The sequence below is a fragment of the Oncorhynchus nerka genome, linkage group LG14, assembly GCF_034236695.1.
Source record: "Oncorhynchus nerka isolate Pitt River linkage group LG14, Oner_Uvic_2.0, whole genome shotgun sequence".
In the NCBI taxonomy this organism is placed as follows: domain Eukaryota; kingdom Metazoa; phylum Chordata; class Actinopteri; order Salmoniformes; family Salmonidae; genus Oncorhynchus; species Oncorhynchus nerka.
Window position 1 is genome coordinate 55,530,109 of NC_088409.1, and position 26,277 is coordinate 55,556,385.

A 26,277-nucleotide genomic window follows, 5' to 3' on the forward strand; every position below is an offset into this window, starting at 1 on the left:
GCGAGGGCCAGCCAACGAGAGCGTACAGGTTGCAGTGGTGGGTAGTATATGGCGCTTTGGTGAAAAAACGGATGGCACTGTGATAGACTGCATCCAATTTGTTGAGTAGAGTGTTGGAGGCTATTTTGTAAATGACATTGCCGAAGTCGAGGATCGGTAGGATGGTCAGTTTTGCGAGGGTATGTTTGGCAGCATGAGTGAAGGATGCTTTGTTGCAAAATAGGAAGCCAATTCTAGATTTAATTTTGGATTGGAGATGCTTAACCTCTCTAGGGTATGTGGGACACTAGTGTCCCATCTGGCCAACATCCAGTGAGATTGCAGAGCGCCCAATTCAAATACAGAAATGCTCATTATAAAAATTCTGAAAACAAGACATGTTTTATATAGGTTTAAAGATGAACTTCTTGTTAATCCAACCACGGTGTCAGATTTATAAAATGCTTTTCGGCGAAAGCATACCTAGCCCAGAACATACCTAGCCCAGAACATAGCCCAGTTGAGAAATTATTACAAACAGTAACCAGCCAAGCAAAAGCGTTACAAAACTCAGAAATATAGATTAAAATGAATCCCTTACCTTTGATGATTTTCATATGGTGGCACTCAGAAGACATTCATTTACTCAATAAATGTTCCTTTTGTTCGATAAAGTCTCTTTATATCCAAAAACTTTTCTTCAGTAATCCACAGGCTCAAACGCAGTCAAAACAGGCAGACAAAAAAATCAAAATTGTATCCGTAAAGTTCATAGAAACATGTCAAACGATGTTTATATTCAATCCTCAGGTTGTTTTTAGCCTAAATGATCTGTAATATTTCAACCGGACAATAACGGCGTCAATATTAAAGGTAAACAAGAAATGCACTCTCTCGGGATTGCGCATGAAAAAGCTCTGCGACACGGGAGGGTCCACTCATTTAGACTGGTCTTACTCCCTCATTTATAAGAATACAAGCCTGATACAATGTCTAAAGACTGTTGACATCTAGTGGAAAGCATAGGAACTGCAAATTGAGTCCTAAGTCAATGGATACTGTAATGGCATTGAATAGAAAACTACAAAACGAAAAGAAAAACTTCCTGAATGGATTTTTCTCCGATTTTCTGTTATACTCACAGACACTATTTTAACAGTTTTGGAAACTTTAGAGTGTTTTCTATCCGAATCTACCAGTTATATGCATATCATATCTTCCGGGCCCGAGTAGCAGGCCATTTAATGTGGGCATGCTTTTTATCCAAAATTCCAAATGCTGCCCCCTACCCTAGAGAGGTTAATGTGAGTCTGGAAGGAGAGTTTACAGTCTAACCAGTTGGCTGTAAACTCATAGTTTATTTGTAGTTGTAGTTGTAGTTGCCCACATATTCTAAGTCAGAACCGTCCAGAGTAGTGATTCTGGATGGGCTGGCAGGTGCAGGCAGTGATCGATTGAATAGCATGCATTTAGTTTTACTTGCATTTATGAGCAGTTGGAGGCCACGGAAGGAGAGTTGTATGGCATTGAAGCTCGTCTGGAGGTTAGTTAACACAGTGTCCAAAGAAGGGCCAGAAGTATACAGAATGGTGTCGTCTGTGTAGAGGTGGATCAGATAATCACCAGCAGCAAGAGCGACATCATTGATGTATACAGAGAAGAGAGTCAGCCCGAGAATTGAACCCTGTGGCACCCTCATAGAGACTGCCAGAGGTCCAGACAACAGGCCCTCCGATTTGACACACTGAACTCTATCAGAGAAGTAGTTGGTGAACCAGGCGAGGCAGTCATTTGAGAAACCAAGGCTTTTATGTCTGCCGATGAGGATGTGGTGATTGACAGAGTCGAAAGCCTTGGCCAGGTTGATGACTACGGCTGCACAGTAATGTCTCTTATTGATGGTGGTTATGATGTCGTTTAGGACCTTGAGCGTGGCTGAGGTGCACCCATGACCAGCTCTGAAACCAGATTGCATAGCGGAGAAGGTACGGTGGGATTCGAAATGGTCGGTAATCTGTTTGTTAACTTCTTGCGTCGAGCCATCCCGGATCCGGTATCGTGACTACAGCCTCAAGCTCATGAAAATCGCAAATGAAATGAAATTAATATATTTGCTCTCAAGCTTAGCCTTTTGTTAACAACACTGTCATCTCAGATTTTCAAAATATGCTTCTCAAACATTGCAAAACAAACATTTGTGTAACAGTATTGATAGCTAACGTAGCATTTAGCATAGCATTTAGCGTTAGCATTCAGCAGGCAACATTTACACAAAAAAACAGAAAAGCATTCAAATAAAATCATTTACCTTTGAAGAACTTCAGATGTTTTGAATGAGGAGACTCAGATAGCAAATGTTCAGTTTTTCCTGAAAGATTATTTGTTTAGGACAAATCGCTCCGTTTTCTGCGTCACGTTTAGCTACGAAAAAAAACCTGTATCCAGGATTGTGTAAATCTGCAAGCTCATTAGCATAACACAACGTTAACTATTCATGAAAATCGCAAATGAAATGAAATTAATCTATTTGCTCTAGCAAATGTTCCGTTTTTACAAAAAATATTATTTGTGTCGACTAATCGCTCCGTTTTGTTCATCACGTTTTGGGTAAGAAAAAAAAAAAGTCATTAAAACGCAAACTTTTTTCCAAATAACTCCATAATATCGACAGAAACATGGCAAACCGATGTTTAGAATCAATCCTCAAGGTGTTTTTCACATATCTATCGACGATAACTGCCACGATGGATTTTTACTTTCTCCTCTGAAGAAATGGAACGTGCATGGACTTACAGATTACGCACACAGGACACCGGGCGGGACACCAGGTAAATGTAGTCTCTTATGGTCAATCTTCCAATGATATGTCTACAAACACGTCACAATGCTGCAGACACCTCGGGGAATAGACCTGGCCTTTGCTTTCCTAACTGCCTGTGTATATCGGTTCCTAACTTCCCTGAAGAGTTGCGTGTCACAGTACGTAATGAGGAAGGGACGAGAAAGAGGGAGAGGGAACAGGTAGAGTATGAGAGCAATAGATGAACTTGTACTAGAGGGAGAGGGATGTCCATTTCCACACACACTGCATAGATTTGTTTTCCCTCTGTTATTGTAAGGCTTGATCAAGAATTATGATGTTGATAGCATTTAATATGGTTCTTCCCTGAGCCCTCTTCCTCTAGTTGTAAATGAGAACTTGTTCTCTACTGGCCTACCTGGTTAAATAAAGGTGAAACATATATATGATTAGAACATACATTATCCGTGTCTCAATTGTCTCGAGGCTTAAAAATCATTTTTGAACCGGTCCCCTCCCCTTCATATGCACTGATTTGAGGTGACATCAATAAGGGATCATAGCTTTCACCTGGGTTCACCTGGTCAGTCTATGTCATGGAAAAAGCAGGTGTTCTTAATGTTTTGTACATTCAGTGTTGGTTCTCTCTCTTTTAGAAATAGTCAGATTAGAAGTCATTCTAATTCTATGCTCTAAGTTATTTAGAAAGCAGCCAGTATTCCAGAATTATAAATGCCTATCAAAGCTGTGCCAAAATCAATTCACCAGGATGTACTCTCATTTTTTAAACCTTTATTTAACTAGGCAAGTCAGTTAAGAACAAATTCTTATTTTCAATTACAGCCTGGGAACAGTGGGTTAACTGCCTTGTTCAGGGGCAGAACGACAGATTTGTACCGTGTCAGCTCGGGGATTCGATCTTGCCACCTTTCGGTTACTAGTCCAACACTCTCACTGTTAGGCTACGCTGCCGCCTCATTGGCGAATCCATATTCTTACTACTATTTCACATAACCCCTTCTATTCATGTACCTGTTGTAAATTCACACTAGCGGGTCGGTCTGTCTTGGAAAGGTAAAACTGTCTGTGTCTCAAATGGCACCCTATTTTCCATACGTAGTGCACTACTTTTGACCAGGGCCCATAGGGTATAGTGCACTATATAAGGAATAGCGTGCCATTTGGGATGGACCCACTGTTGCTGTGATTCCATTCGGGTGTTGCTGGTGTGGTGGTATCCAGCTTCAAGCACCGCTGTCATGACAACACTGTTACTGAGGCGACGTGTGTGTGTGTCTGTGTGTGTGTGTGTGTGTGTGTGTGTGTGTGTGTGTGTGTGTGTATGTGTGTCTATAATTACAGTTGGGCTATTGATACTTCAGGAGAGTGGTGCCATCTGTATGAGAGAGGGGTTTTCATGGTAATGGGCCTGGTAGCAGAATGATTGGTGTGCTGCTCATGTAGAATGTAGAAAATGCGGTGATGGAGGTAGAGAGGTAGAGGTAGAGAGAGAGAGAGAGAGAGAGAGAGAGAGAGAGAGAGAGAGAGAGAGAGAGAGAGAGAGAGATACTGTTATAGTCGATAGTTTTGACTGTCATATTTCTCATGTGCACTTTTGGTGTGTGTGTGTGTGTGTGTGTGCTCGCGTGTGTGTAAGGGAAATTCCTCTCTCGGGGCTGGGAGTCCTTCCTGTCGTAGAGCTGTGTTTGTACAGCCTGGCTCAGCCGGGATATCCTTCCCTGCCCATGTCTGAGAGAGAGGTGGGGAGTGACTGGAGGGGGAGGGTCATGGTGCCCATCCTAAATGGAGTGAGAGGAATAAAAGACACAACAGAGAGAGAGAGAGAAAGGCAGAAAGACTAAACATCAGGTATAAATGGAGAGAGAGGAGCACACCTGGCTCCATGAGCTTTGAGGAAAAGGAATGTGGAGGGGTAGGATTGTGGGCATTAATGGGGATCTGTCTGGGCATAATTAACTTAGGCCTTCTTTTATGTATGGTAGACTGAAAGGGAAGGGAGGGAGAAACAATCAGACAGTTTCCAGCGATTTATGGCTGTTTCATTTCCTTGTTGTTATTGCGTCTTGTTTTGGGAACTCCCTCTCGTTCTCTCTCCATGCTAACACAGCCTGTTAAGAAGAGTGGTCAACGAGGGCATAGCATGAGAGACCTGGAACTGTGGAGCTGTGGTATGTCCAAATGGAAAAAGGCCCCATCCATCCCTCCAGCCCACAGCAACATCAACCCCAGACTTGTTGTGGATGGAGAGGTTACGAGGGGTAACATTTGTCAAATGTTTCCAGAACACTGGTTTAAGAGAAGATGAAACAAATGACAGTTCTGCAAGAGATGATAGACATTCCATGGATGTTTTCTGGGGGAAATAGTGAGGTTAGGAAAGTCCAGTTGAGTGTCCTCTTGTACGAATCATCTTACATTTTAAAGTGTTTTAAATGTTCTTTTTTCCAGCCTCTCAACTCACTGCCGTGACACGCTTTGAGCTCTCTCCTCAGCTTTAGACGACACACGCACACACACACACTCACACACACAGTGAACAATGAAATGATACACACAAAACACACTGTGGTAGTCTGCGCACACACACCGGACAACACTGCGCTCCCACACACACTCCCACAACGACATTGCACCCTGACAAACACACAAACACACACACACACACACACACACACACACACACACACACACACACACATGCTCACACACACAGTGAACAATGAAATGACACACACAAAACACACTGTGGTAGTCTGCGCACACACACCGGACAACACTGCGCTCCCACACACACTCCCACAACGACATTGCACCCTGACAAACACACAAACACACACACACACACACACACCACACTCTCAGACATAAACAACACGCATGTCACTCCCCCGGCTCTGTCATCCCTCCTGCTGTTATTGTCCCAAATAGCGCAAATATCACAATGTTGTTGTTTTGGTGACTAAAGGTAGAAATATCCCTGCATTATTGTCATTGTCGCTGATGTCATCAGTGACCCTGTGTCTCATTACTGTTGTTTACACACGCAGGCACGCACACGCACACACTGTGTACTCAGTCATGCCTGTTTCGTTCCCCCTTAGCGACCTTAGCAACGTATCTGCATGTTTCTATCCTGACTTGTAAGAGAGCGAGTGGAACCAGTCTGCTGTGGTGGAGCTGCAGGGTCGAGTGACAAGGAGAGAGGGAAACATTGTGTGTCAAAGAAAGTTTGTTTGTATGTTTCTGTCAGTGTGTAAGAGAGTGAGTGGATATGTGTGCGGGTGCTAGGAGTGTGTGTATTTGGCACGTCTGATTAATTAGGGCCGATTTCAAGTTTTCATAACAATCGGTAGTCGGCCTTTTTGGACGCCGATTAAGGCCTATTACATTGCAATCCACGAGGAGACTGCGTGGGAGGCTGACCACCTGTTACGCGAGTGCAGCGTCAAAAGGACCTTGTGGCTGCAAGGAGCCATGGCAAGTTGCTAGCTAGCATTAAACTTATCTTAATAAAAAACAATCAATCTTCACATAATCACTAGTTGACTACACATGGTTGATGATATTACTAGTTTATATAGCTTGTCAGGTGTTGCATATAATCAATGCGGTGCCTGTTAATTTTTCATCGAATCGCAGCCTACTTCGCCAAACGGGTGATGATTTAACAAAAGTGCATTCGCCAAAAAAGCACAATCGTTGCAGAAATGTACCTAACCATAAACATAAATGCCTTTCTTAAAATCAATACACAGAAGTATATATTTTGAAACCTGAATATTTTCAAATAAATGCATGTTAGCAGGCAATATTGACTAGGGAAATTGTGTCACTTCTCTTGCGTTCAGTGCAAGCAGAGTAAGGTTTGCAACAGTTTGGGCCACCTGTTTCTTCCTAACAAATTAATTTGCCAGAATTTGCCATAATTATGACATAACATTGAAAGTTGTGCAATGTAACAGCAATATTTAGACTTAGGGTTGCCACCCGTTCGACAAAATACGGAATCGTTCCGTCTTTCACTTAAAGGAAAAACGTTTGGTTTTCGAAATGATAGTTTCTGGATTTGACCATATTAATGACCAAAGGCTCGTATTTCTGTGTGTTTATTATATTATAATTAAGTCTATGATTTGATATTTGATAGAGCAGTCTGACTGAGCGGTGGTAGGCAGCAGCAGGCTCGTAAGCATTCAAACAGAACTTTACTGCGTTTGCGAGAAACTCTTAGCAATGCTTGAGCACAGCTCTGTTTATGACTTCAAGCCTATCAACTCTTGAGATTAGGCTGGCAATACTGAAGTGCCTATAAGAACATCCAATAGTCAAAGGTATATGAAATACAAATGGTATATAGAGAAATAGTCGACGCGTCATAATTCCTATAATAACTACAACCTAAAACTTCTTAACTGGGAATATTGAAGAACTGGGAATATTGAACCACCAGCTTTCATATGTTCTCATGTCCTGAGCAAGGAACTTAAACGTTAGCTTTTTCACATGGCACATATTGCACTTTTACTTTCTTCTCCGACACTGTGTTTTTGCATTATTTAAACCAAATAGAACATGCTTCATTATTTATTTGAGACTAAATAGATTGTATTTATGTATTAAGTTAAGTTCAAATAAAAGGGTTCATTGTTCATTCAGTATTATTGTAATTGTCATTACTTCAAATATATATAAAAATCGGCCGAATAATCGGTATCGGCTTTTTCTGGTCCTCCGATAATCGGTATCGTTATCCGCGTTGAAAATTCATAATCGGTCGACCTCTAATTTGCAGTATATATTTCACATCAGAATATTGTGGTTTAAAACAATAATAATAATGATTTGGTTGGTGCTTATATTTATCCTATTGTTGTGTGTATACTTTGGCATACATGCTTCTGTGCGTCTGATTTATATATCGGTGTTTATTGCATTACTGATAGATGACATTTTGAAGTGTGTTGGACTGTGTATCTGTTTTGTAGTATGGCATTATTGGAAAATGATGCGATACGGTTTTTGATAATGACCTTTATAGCACAGTTCATACAAAAATGTAGTCTCAAGACCTTCAAAATTAAACAATTGGGCAATTCCATGGTAACGGAATTGCGCTGACACTCAGATTCTTCACTTAAAATATATGCCAAACTAAAAACATTTCATTTCAATGTTTACCAAACCCTACAACTCTATGCGCAATGACTATTTTCAACAATTTACGCAGATTTAGTTGACAAAAACACTTTTACTGGAAGAACTGTGCAGATGCAAAGTTTGGTAGCAGGATTTTGGTCAAATCTCCCTCTGTTTTTTCTATTTTCTGTTAAATATCTGCTCTGAATTAAGATTCAACAATGTCTGCAGAAAGAATGGGGTGTCAGCTAAGACATGACACATTGACACATTGAAAAAAAATTGCTTTGGTTATTGAACTACAGGAAGTGAAGTGGATTTACACATGGTAATGGAATTGTGGTATCAGAATTTCATCATGGGTCCCTGATCTGTACTACACAGAAATGCATTATTATGGATATGAATGTCGTTCTCTTCATGGCGATGTATTCTAAATAGGTACACAAAGGTATAAATATGCAATATTCGCCTTTGCATATTCGGGTATTATATACATGAAGCAGGTTGAGAGAATTCCAAGAGTGTGCAAAGCTGTCATCAATGCAAAGGGTGGCAATTTGAAGAATCTCAAATATAAAATATATTTTGATTTGTTTAATTAACACTTTTTTGGTTACTACATGATTCCATATGTGTTATTTCATGGTTTTGATGTCTTCACTATTATTCTACAATGTTGAAAATATTAAAAATAAAGAAAAACTATTGAATAAGTAGGTGTTTTAAAACTTTTGACCGGTAGTGTATTTTTCACAAGTTTGGACATCACAGTAGAGCACAGTAGAGCTCAGTAGAGTAGAGTAGAGTTCAGTATAGTTCAGTACAGTAGAGTACAGTACGGTAGAGCTCAGTAGAGTGCAGTTCAGTACAGTAGAGTTCAGTACAGTACAGTGGAGTTCAGTAGAGTAGAGTACAGTTCAGTACGGTAGAGTAGAGTACTGTATGGTAGAGTACAGTACAGTAGAGATCAGTAGAGTAGAGTTCAGTGGAGTACAGTAGAGTTCAGTGGAGTACAGTACAGTAGAGTTCAGTGGCGTACAGTACAGCAGAGTACAGTACTGTAGAGTAGAGTACACTACTGTAGAGTAGAGTACGGTAGAGTAGAGTACAGTTCAGTACAGTAGAGTTCAGTAGAGTACAGTACAGTAGAGTACAGTAGAGTTCAGTAGAAAATATCTTAAAGATATTTGTGTTTTGGTAAGGCAATGTTTCTTAAACTTACAGAAAGCAGAGAAATGTCTCTAAAACAAAATATAAGTGTTGATATTAGTTGGCAGGGGTCTTAAACATGTATTTCTAATAACATGTTTTTATGTATTTCTAATTCCTTTTAATACTTTTTATGTTAGATGTTGTCTTCGAACCCTTTTCCATCTGTTTGCCCAGAAATCAAAGCCTTTGCTTATTCCAAATTGTTTGGATTGGAAAATTATTTCTTCATTTCTCCAAAATATAGACTCTTAGTTTTAATTTGACACCGAATGCTCCTATGAATTTCACATGTTGGTGCTCATTGATCCTTTTACATGAAAATGACCAGTAGCAATAAAATAACAATTCATGTAATAGCAGGGTTAAAATATTGCACAACAAAGAAATGAGTGTACAGATGTCATGATGAGTAACCATGGTTACTCTGGTCCCCTGGGTGTGATCCCAGCCTTAGCAACAGGTTTGGTCACAGGTACACCCTTCCTGAGTGTGTGTGTCACCTGGCTGTGTGTGTGACCTGGGCTCTGCGTGCATGTGTGTGTTTGTGGGTCACATGGGCCTCCCTTAGGTCGTAGCCTGCTGCTGGCATGGGAGCAGGTACAGGGTGGGGGAGAATGGGGGAGGGGTGGTGGAGGGTGGGGCAGCGGTTGGAGAACAGAGGGAGAGAGAGAGATAAGGAGAGAAATTGGATGGGAAAGGTGTCCTTAGCTAGTAGCCAGGGAGCAGGCCAACACTGAGGTAATGGTGTGTGTGTGTGTGTTGGGCGCTGCATCATTTCCTACCCAGAAGTTCCCTGACAGGATGTCCAAATCAATGATGACTTTTGCCCATATTCACCCCTCCCTAGTCCCCTCTCACATAGAAATAGAATAGGTAGAACGGTCGCTGTTCTTCAATCCTAATTCGTCGCCAGTCTATAAGGATTTTTTCAGTGTGTGTATGTGTGTGTGTGTGTGTGTGTGAATGGGGGTGGATTGTAAACACCACAGGTAAAATAGGCGGACTGAGGAAAACTCAGCTAGAAAGAGGGATGTCTCACTCTTCTCTAATCCGGCGTGTGTGCGCGCGCGCCTCTCGTCACTGCTCTCCACATCCACACCTCCCCCCTCGCCTCCCCAACTCTTCTTTACCGCTCCTCTGTGCTGTCATCCATTGTTCTAGCACTTTTCTTCTCCGCACCTTCTTTATCTAACATCTCCCCTCGACCTTCAACTCCCCACTTTCCACTTTCCTCTATTCCTCTACCATGCCAGAGTTCCATCCTCCCGTTCTCTCCCTCCTATATCCTGTTCTCCTGAATGCCTGGCCGGTCTAAGACCCACCAACCTATTTATTCAATGCCCCACCCTCACCTCGGGTCTCACATGCGCGCGCTCTCCACGTCTACACTCTAAGTGCACCTTCCCCTCCCTTCGTCCCCCCCGACCTCTAATTAACTACCCTCTACACATTTTTATACCCGCTCCCTCTCCCCTCCACACTCCTGAATGTTCCCCCCCCGACCTCTAATTAACTACCCTCTACACATTTTTATACCCGCTCCCTCTCCCCTCCACACTCCTGAATGTCCCCCCCCCGACCTCTAATTAACTACCCTCTATACATTTTTATACCCGCTCCCTCTCCCCTCCACACTCCTGAATGTCCCCCCGACCTCTAATTAACTACCCTCTACACATTTTACCCCCGCTCCCTCTCCCCTCCACACTCCTGAATGTCCCCCCCGACCTCTAATTAACTACCCTCTACACATTTTTATACCCGCTCCCTCTCCCTCCACACTCCTGAATGTCCTCCCCCGACCTCTAATTAACTACCCTCTACACATTTTTATACCCGCTCCCTCTCCCCTCCACACTCCTGAATGTTCCCCCCGACCTCTAATTAACTACCCTCTACACATTTTTATACCCGCTCCCTCTCCCTCCACACTCCTGATTGTTCCCCCGACCTCTAATTAACTACCCTCTACACATTTTTATACCCGCTCCCTCTCCCCTCCATCCTGCCATCATTCTTCCACATGTCATGTACTCTCCGCGCACTACCTTTTAACTTATATTCCGCCCTCTTTTCTTCCATCTAAACTCACCTTTCGTCGTCCGCCTCTCCATCCCTCCCTCCCTCCCTCGCTCCACTCATCCCCTCAGCGGTGGGCCCTTAGAGCAGAGGCGTGACTGCACATCCATCCAGCCCTTTAGGAGGACACCCGGCCCACAATGCACAGCGGGGTGATTTGCATGGCAGCCACTGGTGTGTTTTGGAGGGGGGACATGGGTCTGAATTATTCATTGCTGATCTGCACCAAAAGACAGAATGAGTGAAAAAAAATGTATGAATCTTTGTAAATCCTAAATCGTAAGATATCTGCTGTTTGTCCCTGTCTTCTGTACAGGCCCTTTTGTAGCCAGATGTAGTAGTCTATACAGTACTACAGTCTACAGTCTCTCTCTCTCTCTCTCTCTCTCTCTCTCTCTCTCTCTCTCTCTCTGTGTCTCTCTCTGTGTTGCTGCTGTTTGTAAGGTGCTGAATTCCTAAGGGTTCACCCCACTCTGTCGTATCATGCAGGCATACTGTACCTGGGCCCGTATCCACAAACGTCTCAGAGTAGGAGTGCTGATCTAGGATCTGCTGATTTAGGATCCGTAGATGTGGGTAGCACGGCTTCCTTGAGGTAGCTTAGCTTGGCAAATCACATCAGTGCTGCTTTATAGGGCTGGCACAATTACCGTATAACCGTGTAAACGATGGTTATGGATGAAGATCGTCATGAAAATAAAATAACCGTCATAACCGTATTGAAAAAAAAAATATATATATATATATATATATAAAATTATACACACTGCTCAAAAAAATTAAGGGAACACTAAAATAACACATCCTAGATCTGAATGAATGAAATATTCTTATTAAATACTTTTTTCTTTACATAGTTACAGAAGAGTTTGTGGTCGTACAAGAAGGGCCCGCACACCGTTGAAGCTCCCAATTCACCGCTTTATTGACAGCGTTTCCATCCCAAACGGATCTTCGTCTGGTCAAACACACCGAGTGATCACATCCCAAAATATACGCATTTCACCTCACATGATCATTGCGGGCATGACGCCTGGTGGGTGCAAAAAAACAATTTGTGTATGTCTAATAATTGAATAACAACAGACGCCCCCCAAATGCTAACCTCTTGTGTTATTGTAATGGTGAGAGGTTTGCATGTCTTATGGGTATGATATTTGTGTGTCTGCAGCTTTCTCCCTCATCATTATACACTATTCATTCAGGCTTATCCGTAGTCATGGTAACATCCACATTACTGTAGAAGTGTTTAGAAACATATTATATTATTAATTACAATAAAACAGACTTCAAAATGACGCAATACATGATTTACTATTCATTTTCATTGGGCACAAAATCATCTGAAACGCAACCAAAACTAACAGCAAATGCATTCAACAAATGTGTTTAGTCACAAGCTTGATGTAGTCATTGCGTGCTAGGAATATGGGACCAAATACTTTTTACTACTTTAATACACATACAGTGCACCAGGAAAGTATTCAGACCCCTTGACTTTTTCCACATTTTGTTACGTTACAGCCTTATTCTAAAATTGAATTGTTTTTTTCTCATCAATCTACACACAATACCCATAATGACAAAGAAAAAACTCTTTTTTTAGACATTTTTGCATATTTATTACAATTTACTCAGTACTTTGTTGAAGCACCTTTTGCAGCGATTATTTTCAGTCTCCAGAGATGTTCGATCGGGTTCAAGTCTGGGCTCTGGCTGGGCAACTCAAGGATATTCAAAGGCTTGTCCCGAAGCCACTCTTGCGTTGTCTTGGCTGTGTACTTAGGGTCGTTGTCCTGTTGGAAGGTGAACCTTTGCCCCAGTCTGAGGTTCTGAGTGTTCTGGAGCAGGTTTTCATCAAGGATCTCCCTGTACTTTGCTCCGTTCATCTTTCCCTTGATCCTGCCGCTGAAAAACATCCCCACAGCATGATGCTGCCACCACCATGCTTCACCGGTTCCAGGTTTCCTCCAGACATGATGCTTGGCTTTCAGGCCAGAGAAACTTTTTTCTCATAGCCTGAGTGTCCTTCAGGTGACTTTTGGCAAACACCAAGCAGGCTGTTGTGTACATTTTACTGAGGAGTGGCTTCCGTCTGGCCACTCTACCATAAAGGCCTGATTGATAGAGTGCTGCAGAGATGGTTGTCCTTCTGGATGGTTCTCCATTTCCACTGAGGAGCTCTGTCAGAGTGACCATCGGGTTCTTAGTCACCTCCCTGACCAATGCCCTTCTCCCCCGATTGCTCAGTTTGGCCGAGCGGCCAGCTCTAGGGAGAGTCTTGTTTGTTCCAAACTTCTTACATTTAAGAATGATGGAGGCCACTGTGTTCTTGGGGACCTTCAATGCTGCAGACATTTTTTGGTACCCTTTCCAAGATCTGTGCCTCGACACAATCCTGTCTCAGAGCTTTACGGACAATTCCTTGCACCTCATGGCTTGGTTTTTGCTCTGACATGCACTGTCAACTGTGGGACCTTATATAGACAGGTGTGTGCCTTTCCAAATCATGTCCGATCAATTGAAGTTGGATTCCAATCAAGTTGTAGAAACATTTGAATGAAACCTGTTTTCGGTTTGTCATTATGGGGTATTGTGTGTAGATTGATGGGGGAAATGTTTATTTAATACATTTTAGAATAAGGCTGTAACGCAAGATTTTTTTTTTTTAAGTCAAGGGGTCTGAATACATTCCGAATGAACTGTATACGTGAATTTGTCCCAAAGCTTTTGGTGCCCTAAAATGGGGGGACAATGTACAAAAAGTGCTGTAATTTATAAACAGTTAATCCGATATGGATGAAAATACCCTCAAATTAAAGTAGTCTGCGCTTTAACCTCATAGTCACTGTTTGATTTAAAATATAAACTTTTTGAGTATAGAGCCAAAAGATGAAAAAATGCTTCCCTTTCCCAATAATTTTCCCAATAATTATTGATACATGTACAGTACCAGCCAAACATTTGGACACATCTACTTTTTCCAGGGTTTTTCTTAATTTGTACTATTTTCTACATTGTAGAATAATAGTGAATACCTCAAAACTATGAAATAACACATATGGAATCATGTAATAACCAAAAAAGTGTTATACTTTGGGATGTGAGCACTTTGTTTCGTGAGGTTGTGTCCGTTTCAGCGCTAACATGGACTCTTAACAATGTGAGGAATCTTTGTTTCTCCTTGCTGAAATGTAGAATGTTCATTCAAATGATGTTACCTGATGTGGCTCATGTCTTTTTTTGGAATGTCAGTTGAGTTGAATCAACAAATCACAGCACACATTGATGGGTACACTTCCTGCCTTTTACTTCCTGCTTTGCTCCTATGGCCAAAGACGGTGGATAAATTAAGACTCTGTTTACCATTTAAAAAAAAAAGAATGGTCAGTTCCGGTGTCCTTAAGGTTCTGGCTCTCCAGTGCAATAGCAGCTTTGTGTGGCCTACTTTGTTCATTGACTGTAATATAACCAGAACAAATGGTCTGTCCATCTCTGCAATCGGTACACTCGCAATGGTAGCCAGTCCACCCATTATGCCATCATTGACTAGAATGAAAACACCTGTTCTATTCATTCTATTTATCTGGAGCGGAGGATAGGAGAACATGTTTGTCAGGATTTATTTAATTGGATTATTATTTAAATAAAATAAAAAATAAAAAATGCTATTCAAACTGTTATTGTGGTGACCACGGTCATTTGGCTGGCCAATTACCATCATCCAAAATTCCGTGACCATCACAGCCCATCTGCCTCATGGATTTTATGGACGTTTCTGGAGTGAGTCAAAAAATGACATTGTTCTTCACACTGTGAGGTTGCAAGGTTGTGTTTGTTTCATTTCATCAGTAGGACTACTGTGAGCTGCTACGTGTTCTTGGCTAACTCTTTTGGGTGTTTCACGCCAGATTGTGGCTCAGCACTTTGTGACAAATCCATTTGGATCTGAACTACGTACGTAGATTAAACTGAATTGATTGAACCTTGTTCTCTCTCTTTGTCCTCCACAGAAATCTTTCTCCTTGGTGTTAGAGGCTCTGGACCATGACAACAAAACATCCGAATCAGGTAAGGCTGGAGAGAGAATTTCCTGTGTGTGTGTGTGTGTGTGTGTGTGTGTGTGTGTGTGTGTGTGTGTGTGTGTGTGTGTGTGTGTGCGTGTGCGTGTGCGCGAGAGCGAATCAGTGAAAGAGACAGACAGACTAAATTGACTTATTTCTTCGCACACAGCCAGACTCTCATACTTTCCCACACACGTTAAAAGCTAAATAAGCAGTGATACAGACAGGGAGGGAGGGAGGGGGACATAGAGTGCATGTGGTCCCTCCCCCTTCCTGTTTGTGACCCAGGGCTATGGTTCCCCCCTGTCCTCACTGGGTCCCCTTGCTGTCTTGAAAAGGAGGCACATCCAGTATGTCTGTCTGTTTTGAATGTGTATCAGTTTGCACTTGCCGTGTAGAAAATGTGTTTGCCTTTGTGGTTGTGCGTACAGGGTGGGTGTATGTATGTCTCCACGGACCTTATGAGCCCCAAGCCTGTCTGTGTGTGTGTGCGTCTGCATGTGCTTCTAATTGTGCCTGTACGTGTGCTGGTGCGTGTGTGTGTGTTTCAGTGTAAGGGTCTCCCAGTCAGACCCTTTAATTTCACACTCCGCTTATTGTTTCTGCTCATAATCAGAGATAGGGAATGTGAGCAGCATTCTCTAAAAACAGACAGATATAGACCACACACACACACACACACACACACACACACACATAAACCAAAATCAACACTTCAATAATCATTACATACACACTAAGACACACAAACACAAAGATGCGACTATCCTTCCTCATTCCTCTCGTTCCCCAGCCTTTCCCGTTCATCCTGTCTCCCTTGTTCCTCTGCCCCCTCCTGCCCAGTAAAAGGCTGCAGACAGACTCAGCCAAAAGATGAGTGGAGAGATAATGAGAGACTGGGACCCAAACCCCAGACCTCCTCCTCTTCCTCCTTCTCCCTCTCTTTTTCCTCTTCCCTCCATCTCTCTTTCCCTCTGCCCTCCACAGCTCTAGCCGTAAGTCTTGTTTGCGCCATCCCTCATTCTTCCTGAGCCTCTCAAATATTCTCTCTTTTTACCACATTGGGTTTAAAGCCTCTCTCCTGGCTCCCAGCTTAGCTAAATAAATAAAAAACAGACATCCTAGAGCAGTCAGGGCCAACTTACAGGCCCACAGCTCTAATCAGGATGGATTACAACACTGTAATGTATCTGTCGAACACAGAGCTACAGAATCCTTGGACAGAGGCGGAGAACATAGTGACAACGCTGTAAAACATGAATGATCTTCATCGACTCTCCGGAATGGAGCTAGTTGTGTTCCCCCGGTGATTTTCTCCCTCTTTTTTTTAATGTGAACAATACATTTTCGTTGGATCACACGAAAGGCAATACAATCAATAAAAAACAACTACTCCCCCCCCCCCCCTTTTTGAACAACCAACCGCACCCCACTTTCTCTCTGTCCCTCTCTCTTTCTTCCTTTGTCTTTCTCCCCCTAACCTCTTTTAATGTGTGTTTGGAGACAGGTTCAAAAGGTGTTTGTGTGTTGATCTATTGACTGGGATTGGTCTATCCCCCCCCCACACACACACACACACACACACACAGACACCGTCAAGGGCAAACACTTCAGATCCAATACAGAGCAGTGGGACACAATCACAAGGGATTAGAGACTAGACATGATCCTTGTCTGTGTGGGTTCTCGCCCATTGAGACCTCTCTCTCCGCCTGTCCCTGTCTTAACTGTGCCCAACTCGCCACAGCGGAACAGTCATACTGTACACTCGCTCACAACACTGACTCTCTGACTCTGTCTCTCTGGTAGAGCACTTTACTGTGGGCGTTGAAATGAGCTGTTGGACTCATCGGAGGCGTCAAAGTAAGGAACGAACATATGCTGTTGTAGCTGCAAGTTCAAAATACGCACGCACACACACACACACACGGCCGCACGTGTGGAGAATGGGGTGGGTGGTGGGGGGGGTATAGCTGGGATAACACCCTTAGTGTCCGTTGTGTTCCCTCTCCCCTTCCAACCCCCCAGCCAATATGTGCCCCTGTTTTCATTCTTTTGTTTCAAACCCAGATGATCTCATCCCTCCATCAGGACTTTTGCTATGTGTGTTATTAGCTCTCCCTCGCTCGCTCTCTCTCTCTCCCTCCCTGTCTCCCTCCCTCCCTCTCTAATGCTCTCTCTCTCTCTCCCTCCCTGTCTCCCTCCCTCCCTCTCTAATGCTCTCTCTCTCTCCTCCCTGTCTCCCTCCCTCCCTCTCTAATGCTCTCTCTCTCTCTCCCTCCCTGTCTCCCTCCCTCCCTCTCTAATGCTCTCTCTCTCTCTCCCTCCCTGTCTCCCTCCCTCCCTCTCTAATGCTCTCTCTCTCTCTCCCTCCCTGTCTCCCTCCCTCCCTCTCTAATGCTCTCTCACTCTCTCCCTCCCTGTCTCCCTCCCTCCCTCTCTAATGCTCTCTCTCTCTCTCTCTCTCCCACTCACTTACAGGCCCCCTTGTTCTCTCTGTTTCTATCTCTTGCTTCATCTCCCCGTGTCTTAAATACACATTCACACAGTACACTGTTTCGCCACTCACATTCTCTCTCTCTCGCACACACACACACACACACACACACACACACACACACACACACACACACACACACACACACACACACACACACACACAGTGCTTTGTGTGGGTTAATACCCTGTCAGGGGGGATTATAACTGAGGTGGAGATGACAGCCTCTCTGGGAAATCCCCCCGGGGTCAGCAGCTCTCTCACCATGTCACCACCCAAACGCTGTGCCCCTCCTACCCATCTGGGCCCCCTCTACCCTCTGTGCCCTCTGCTCCCTCACCCTATCTCTTGTCTGCCACCTCTGCCCTCACCCTGTCCTCTCCTCCTTACCAGTAGCTCTCACAACATGTCGCCACCATACAGGGTGGAGCGAGACTCTGTCCCTTCTCGTTCTCTCTCTTTCAGGGCAGCCACACCGACCCTGTGCCCTTTAGCTGCTCTCTTTACCTACACGCCGTCTCTTCTCTACTGTCTTTCTCTCAGGGCAAATCTAACTCTCTCTCTCTCTCTCTCTCTCTGTCTCTCTCTCTCTCCTCCAGGTCAGGCTGGTCTGATCGAGCGTGTCCTCCTGTCCTCCATGTTGAATCCCGGCGAGCAGTGGCAGACGTACCGTCACCACGGACGCTCGCTCAGCCTGGAGTACCGCCTGCGGTACCGCTGTGACCTCAACTACTACGGCCCCTTCTGCAACAAGTTCTGCCGGCCCCGGGACGACTTCTTCGGACACTTTGACTGTGACGTCAGCGGCATCAAGGTCTGCAAGGAGGGCTGGACCGGACCGGAGTGTCGAGAAGGTGAGCGAGGGCTACCTGGTGCTGGGCAAAGGTTTGTTTTGTGTCTGATATTGTGTTGGACTTCCGGTAGTGAAGAGGACCTTCAGCAGCTCCTAGAGGACAGTGGAAGTTGATAGAAAACGCTTCTTTATTGAGGAAACCAACGCGTTTCAGGCTTTGCCTACATTAGGGACTTGGTGTTATAGACTACAGACATATTAGGGCCAGCACAAATGATTGGATGGAATCCAAGTGATGGCTCCTCCTTGCCTGTGACTCGTGGCTCTTTGTGTGTCACTTCCTATTCTTAGTATGTTATGCCAAGGTAATAACCAAGGTTATAACCATCAAGCCTGGAAAATCCCCTTAAAACCTCAAATGTCCTGACAGTTTTTTCAAAGTCACTTTATGATTCCGGCTCGTGAGTCATCATTAAGGCGACCTCACACTCTGACCTCTGACCTGAAGCGGCAGGGTTGCTGAGGTGAGACTAAATCAAGGAAATGATGGCGGAAACCCTGGAGGATATGAGCCTGGAGTAATGACATCCTGTGGCCCTCCCTCCCGCTACCGCCCTCCTCTGGCTCATCTCACTTCCTCCTCAGCAGGGCGCTGATTTCGACCGGAGAGATACAGGAAGGGAGACATCCATTTGTTGAGAGCCGTCAGTGGAGTTTGTCCCCAGAGAGACGTAGAGGGTGGCGAGCACTGAACGTTACCATAAATGGAACCTGACCCCACCTGACCCCACCTGACGTCGGTGATGCTGTGTGCTGTTGCGGTTCTGTGTGCTGTGTTTCTTTGATGACAGTGTTGTTTTGTACTCTTGGTCGGCACCTAGGGACTGCAGCGTCTATATAGGTCCCCAGTGTCAGTGGACTGCCTCTGACCTGACATACGGTGACGTAATGTTGTGTGTGTGTGTGTGTGTGTGTGTGTTGTGTTACAGCGGTGTGCAGACAGGGGTGTCATCAGATCCATGGCTCCTGCTCTGTGCCTGGAGAATGCAAGTGAGTCTGCCGTCGAAAATAAAATAAAATTTGTTCTCAAAGGCTTCCATGTATCTTACCATGTAGCCCCCCCGCCTCTGTGTTTTGCAGGTGTCACTACGGCTATGAGGGTGCTCTGTGTCACCGGTGTATGACGTTCCCAGGCTGCGTCTACGGGAGCTGCGTTGAACCCTGGCAGTGTGTGTGTGACGTCAACTGGGGAGGCCTGCTGTGTGACAAAGGTGATTTTTGTGTGTGTTTGCGTCCACGCAGTACTGGCGTTGGAATAAAGAAGAGTAGGCCATCGATCAGAAGAAGGTCATGCTTTGAGAGTGCTTGTGCATCAGTCTGTTTTCGACCGCGTGTGAGTGAATGGGTGACATTACCGCAACATTGTACAAACAATTCCCCAATGTTGCCCTCCTGTGCCCCAGTGTGGGAACCTCCGGGAGCCACATGAGGGGCCAGCAGCTGAGCATTGTGAGGGGAAAGGCGATAGCCTTGGGTAAAGTGAATGTGAGCTGGGCTGGGTTGGGTCCTGCTTAGCTATTTGGGGTACTGAGCCTCTCCCTGTCCCTCCATTCAGGTCGTCTGTGAAGAGGCTCAGTCACAAAGAGAGCCGAACACTGCAGAGAGAGAGATCTTTAGAAAGTTGGGCTTAATACTGCCTTCTTCCACGCACAGGGCCCACACCCGGTCCCCAGGCAGGCAGCCGCTCTCCTGTACCACACTGACATGGATTCACTCACTCACTCTGGGGGGGGGGTTGTGGTTTATATAAAACTTTATCAGTTTAATGTTATGTATCTAATGAGGATGCCTCAGTGTCAACTGCCGCGGAACGCTTTGTTGCGTGTGTGTGTTTGCGCTAACGTGGCAGTGCCGCTCTGCGCTTCTGAGACCAGACGGCTCAAGGACACGGGAAAAGAGGAAGGGTTGGAGATGATTCCTTTTTCTTTTGTTCTCCCTCTTCCTCACCCCGTTCCCTCTCCGTCACTTTTTCAACTGCCCTCCACTCTACCTATCCTCACTCTTTTTTGCTGCCCCCCCGCCGTCTCCCCCATCTCCTTTTACCTCTCAGATCTGAACTACTGCGGTACCCACCGGCCCTGTAAGAATGGGGGCACCTGTTCCAACACAGAGCCTAACGAGTACCAGTGTGAGTGCCAAGAGGGCTTCCGCGGGCGCAACTGTGATATCGGTGAGTTCTTTGCTGCTGCAGTACTTCTGCAGAGAATCTTGAGAATAATATCAGCGTGAAGGACCTTCGAGCACGTGGGCACTTAGTGACCAGATTCATGACCGAATTTGCCTGGTTCTGAGTTTGACTCTCTCTCTCTCTCTCTCTCTCTCTCTCTCTCTCTCTCTCTCGTTCCTCAGTGGAGCATGCGTGTCTCTCGTCCCCCTGTGCGAATGGGGCCACCTGTGCGGAGGAACCGTCGGGTTTCAGCTGTGTCTGTGCGGACAGCTGGACCGGACACACCTGCGCCGACGGTAATTAGCGCCAATCAGCACGGCTGAGATTACCCGCGATTGGAGCCGAGCCAGTGGCAAGATTCTAATCAGTGTCCAGGATGAGACTGATTTGCACAGAACATAAGCGACACAGTAATCAGATACAGATAGAAGCCATTACACCACTGGTACAAACACATTAACGACGTGGAGTCAACCATGCCCCCCCCCAGTTGTTATGTGTGTCAGAGAAAGAGAGAAATAAATAGGCACAGTCGGCACAGTCACATGCACCCGTTACCCATTCCGTGTGTCCCTGGCCGTGTCGCTTCAAAACAGGTAGAGCTTGCTAAGCTGGGCAGGTTAACATGGGGTGTGTTTGGGGTATATGAGGGCCCGAGGGGGATGTATTTTGATCTTTGCCGATTAGCCAATTAGCTAACAGGCTTAAGCATTTAAGTTAAGATGAGTGCTTGGTCTTTAGTTAGAATACCAATCACCCCTGACTACCTTCCCCCTTCTTCCCACAAGTTAACAGGGGCCCACACAGCTTGGAGAATGTTCCACTTCACATCCCCTGTCGGTTGCTGGGCATTGAGGGCATTGAGGTCACAAGTGTTTGGGTGGATTACAGGGTCAGTCTGGTCCGGCCTCTGATTCTGAGGCCACAATCAAAAGATCTAGTGATCTCACGTGTGTGTGTGTGTGTGTGTGTGTGTGTGTGCGTGTGTGTGTGTGTTTGTTAGTTAGTTTGTTTGTTTGTGTGTTGCGTATGTGTGTGTGCGCGTGTGCACAAGATAATATATATAATAATAATAATCAAATAGTTGTCATTTAGCAGACGCATTTGTCCTAAGTGGTTTAGTCATGCATTCATAAATGTTACATCTGGATATCTAAGCGCTATCTGTAGAAACATGCAGGGTTCCACTTTGTCTCTTTTTACCACCATGTTTGTTGATGGTGTAGGTCAGCAGACAGTCAGACAGGTACAGCAGATACACTCACAGGAAATAATGACTGTGCCGCAGGTTCTCTCCCTTCCTCAGTGAGGACAGAGGGGAACCATAGCCCCAGGTCACAAACTCACTCTCCCTCCCTCCCTGTCTCTACCACTGCTTATTTTCTTTTAACGTGTGTGGGAAAGTATGAGAGTCTGGCTGTGTGCGAAGAAAGAAGGCAATTTAGTCTGTCTGTCTCTTTCTCTGTCTCTGTCTCTCTCTCTCTCTCTCTCTCTCTCTCTCTCTCTTCTTTCAATGGACACCGTGTTTACAAGAACATTCTCCCTCTCTACCTCCCTGTCTCCCTCTCTCTCTTTCGTTATTTATTCCTCTCTCTCTCTCGCTCGCCCTCTCTCAAGCAATTTCTCCCTCTCTCTCTCCCTCTCAACAGAAATTCTCAAGGCAATTACATTGTAGTAATGATGCCAATTAGAATGCTATTATTCATTGAGCGTTTGTTGACAACATGGCAAACAGCTGAACTATCTATCTACTGTTTGTCACTGGGTGGGAGCACGAAGTCACACACACACACACACACACCCTGGGGGACAGACTGTCGGTTCGGGTACTAGGGCATGGATGTCGGAACCACAACACAGCTCAGTTTTTCGACGTGATTTATATACTGGACATTAATTAGAGGGTACTTTGCTTGCTATTGACTCGCCCCCTGGGCTGCGGTGGCTTTGAATGGGTTATTGTGCAGGGTTGGGGTAAGGGTCAGGATCATGGAAACTGGTATGACTATGGGGTTAGGTAAATGGGAAAGGGCTATGAGAGAGGTGCTGACTGATGAGAAATGTACGCCACAGTGGCTCTGCATGGAGAGAGAGAGAGAGAGAGAAAAAACCAGTGACCGCATTACTAAACAAATATGCCATGTTAGCCTATGGGTTCACCCTACCTACCTCCTTCCCAGCCTGTCGTTTCTACCCGTTCCCTCTCTCTCTCTTTCCGTCATCCTCTCTCCATATATTCCTCCTTTTTTTCTCAGTTTTTAATTACTCTCCAGAGAAGTGGAACGAGGCGTGGCTGCTCCCTCCTCTCCCCTATCCCCCTTTCCCTTTCCCTCTCTCTCTCTCTCTCTCTCTAGCTCCCTATCTCTCGCTCCCCTATCCCCCTTTCCCTCTCTCTCTGTCTCTAGCTCCCTATCTCTCGCTCCCCTATCCCCCTATCCCCGGATGGGAAAGCGAGCTTAGGAGATCCGGTGAGGTGTGAACATTGCGCAGGAACCAGAGCAAGAGAACAGGGGGATGAAAACCCGGCCGCGAGCATCCACATACCAGCGCGACGGTTAGGAACACACGCATGCATCGCTGACGCACATACAACTGCGCACACATTTGCATTTTAACATTTATATCCGGGTAATTTTTCGCGAATACTCTAATCTAGAACGACTCATTACGCGGGCGAATAAGAAAGCTGAGAACCCCCCCCTCCACATAAAACAAGCAATAATAGGACAAACAAGGGTAGGTAAGAATCACGGTGAACACACCAATTGGTCGGTCGATTAATTGGTCGGTTGTTAGGTGGATTCATATTTTTCCATCTCTCCTCAGGGATGTTGAGGTGTGAGTTACTGTTTATTTGATTGTTTGCCGTATAATCAACATATGTTCTTGATTGATCGGTTCATTCATTGAGTTCTCTCTCTCTCTCCTCTTAGCGGCGCGGCAGTGTGACTCAAACCCGTGTGGGCGCGGGGCGACGTGCCAGGAGTCTCCAGAGGGGTTCCGGTGCCTCTGCCCCCCCGGCTGGACTGGCAGAACCTGCCAACTAGGTCAGTGAGATGGACACGCTATGGAACACTAGTCGTCCGCAAGAGCGACCCTCTTCGGCGTCCATACGTAGTATGTCCACACAAAGCACTTCAAGCTAGAGAATCCAGGCAACCAGATCTAACTCGGTATGCGTACAATGTTACACTGTGTCCATTAGACCCCAGTACTCTCGTATTGAGAAGAAATTCCCCAAAGCCCTGATGCATATTAGTTCTAATGACAGATGATACTTCAGTAGGGGGTTGGCACGCACACACACACACACACACACACACACACACACACACACACACACACACACACACACACACACAGACAGGCTTGGGGCTCATAAGGTCCGTGGAGACATATTTCAGGATGACAGTCTCCTTATATCCCTCTGTGTTGAAGTGATATGTCACACTGACACCTGATAATCCCCTACAGTTCCACTTCAGTGCGCGCGGTACATTGCTCACATTCACTTGTTTGCACTCAACACACACACACACACACAGCCCAGGCTTTAGCTCCGACCCACAGGACAGGTTCCCCAAAATCCTGACCCTCAATCTGGGTAAAACAGACTCAGTACACACACAGAGAATATACTTGACATAGTTCTGTCTCTGAGTTCCTTCCCAGTCTTCACTGGCTGAATCAGTGGCAATCCCCTGCCTTCAGGCTGTTCCTACAAAGGTCCACGCTCCCTGTCTCTCTGCTCTTTCTCATCCCTGGTGGTAAAATCCTTATGGGGCTGACAGCAGCAGGGTTTCTATTACCTGACTGCTTCCTGTCTCCTGATTTGATGGTGTCACACCCTCATTCCGCCTTGCTATCAAAGACCTCTCTCAGCTCCAACACTCTGGAGTCTGTCAGAGGGGACAGAGACACGAGTACTTCTATAGCCACACTGGAGGTGGTTCAGCTCCCTGGGGTCTCGTGTAGGAGTTGAGACGCCCATACACAGACACACGTAGAGACACACATGTAGAGACACACACACACACACACAGATACACACACACACACAGACATACATGTAGAGACACGCACGTAGAGACACGCATATGTAGAGACACACACACAGATACACACACACGCAGAGACATACATGTAGAGACACACAGATGCACAAACACACACAGACGCAGAGACATACATGTAGAGACACGCACGTAGAGACACGCATATGTAGAGACAAACACACACACACACACACAGATACACACACACACGCAGAGACATATATGTAGAGACACACACATGCAGAGACATACATGTAGAGACAAACACACACACGCAGAGACATATATGTAGAGACACACACACGCAGAGACATACATGTAGAGACAAACACACACACACACACAGATACACACACACGCAGAGACATACATGTAGAGACACACACACGCAGAGACATACATGTAGAGACAAACACACACACACACAGATACACACACACACAGAGACATACATGCAGAGACAAACACACACACACACAGATACACACACACGCAGAGACATACATGTAGAGACACGCACGTAGAGTCACATTTCAGTCACCACAGCCTTTGTCATTGTTGTCTAGCAAGTTTGTTCTTTCTCTTTTTAAGAGGTTTTATTGCTCTCCATATGTGTGTTGTGCCAGGCTCTTACAAAATGACTGCTGCTGTAAATTGGCCCAAGCTACAAGATTGTCCCGAGACCCCACCAGGCATTTTTATTGATGTGTTCTCTTTCTCTCTCTACTTCCCATCTCTCTCCACAGACACCAACGAGTGTGACACGGGTGTGTGTGTCCATGCCCGCTCCTGCCGTAATCTGATTGGTGGATACCTGTGCGATTGCCTGCCAGGCTGGGCGGGGCCTACCTGTGACGTCAGTGAGTATGAGGTTGAGGATGGAGCAAGATGTGTGCCAGTGTGCGTGTGCGCGCGTGCGTGCGCTCATCTGTATTTATCTCTGCTCTGTAGGGAACAGCAGCTGCCAGGGGTTATGTCTAAACGGAGGTCACTGTGAGGACTCTGTGTCAGGCTCACACTGCCTGTGTGTACCCGGTTTCTCTGGGAAGCACTGCCAGACTGGCCCCAGTCCCTGTGACAGCACCCCCTGTCAGCACGGAGGCCAGTGTGTGGACACGGAGGGCAGGGCGGAGCTTTGTAGCTGTCCCATGGGCTACTCAGGGACGTACTGCGAGGTCAGACTCCATTCTCAGATTCGTCATCTTCCTACTGGTTTTCTGAATCTTCCTCACATATTTTGTTCTTGTTAATATTTTCCAGATGGTGGTGGATCTGTGCAATCCCAACCCATGCCAGCAGGGGGTGCCCTGTCAGAGCACCGACGGGGGGTACACGTGTGCCTGCCCCGAGGGTTACTATGGTAATGAGTGCACGAGCCTTAAGGACCCTTGTCATGGCCAACACTGTCCAG

General features: G+C 45.4%; 1 protein-coding gene across 1 annotated transcript in view; it reads left to right on the forward strand.

The window, feature by feature from the left end:
• The window catches only part of LOC115141501 (protein jagged-1b-like), a 49,637-nt gene that overhangs the window by 21,520 nt on the left and 1,840 nt on the right, over positions 1-26,277 (forward strand). The window contains exons 3-12 of the mRNA XM_029680419.2: positions 15,244-15,301; positions 18,391-18,645; positions 19,574-19,634; positions 19,725-19,855; positions 20,695-20,814; positions 20,994-21,107; positions 23,745-23,858; positions 25,613-25,726; positions 25,818-26,041; positions 26,127-26,277. Coding sequence (XP_029536279.1) covers positions 15,244-15,301; positions 18,391-18,645; positions 19,574-19,634; positions 19,725-19,855; positions 20,695-20,814; positions 20,994-21,107; positions 23,745-23,858; positions 25,613-25,726; positions 25,818-26,041; positions 26,127-26,277 — 1,342 coding nt within the window. The remainder of the gene's footprint in view (positions 1-15,243; positions 15,302-18,390; positions 18,646-19,573; positions 19,635-19,724; positions 19,856-20,694; positions 20,815-20,993; positions 21,108-23,744; positions 23,859-25,612; positions 25,727-25,817; positions 26,042-26,126) is intronic.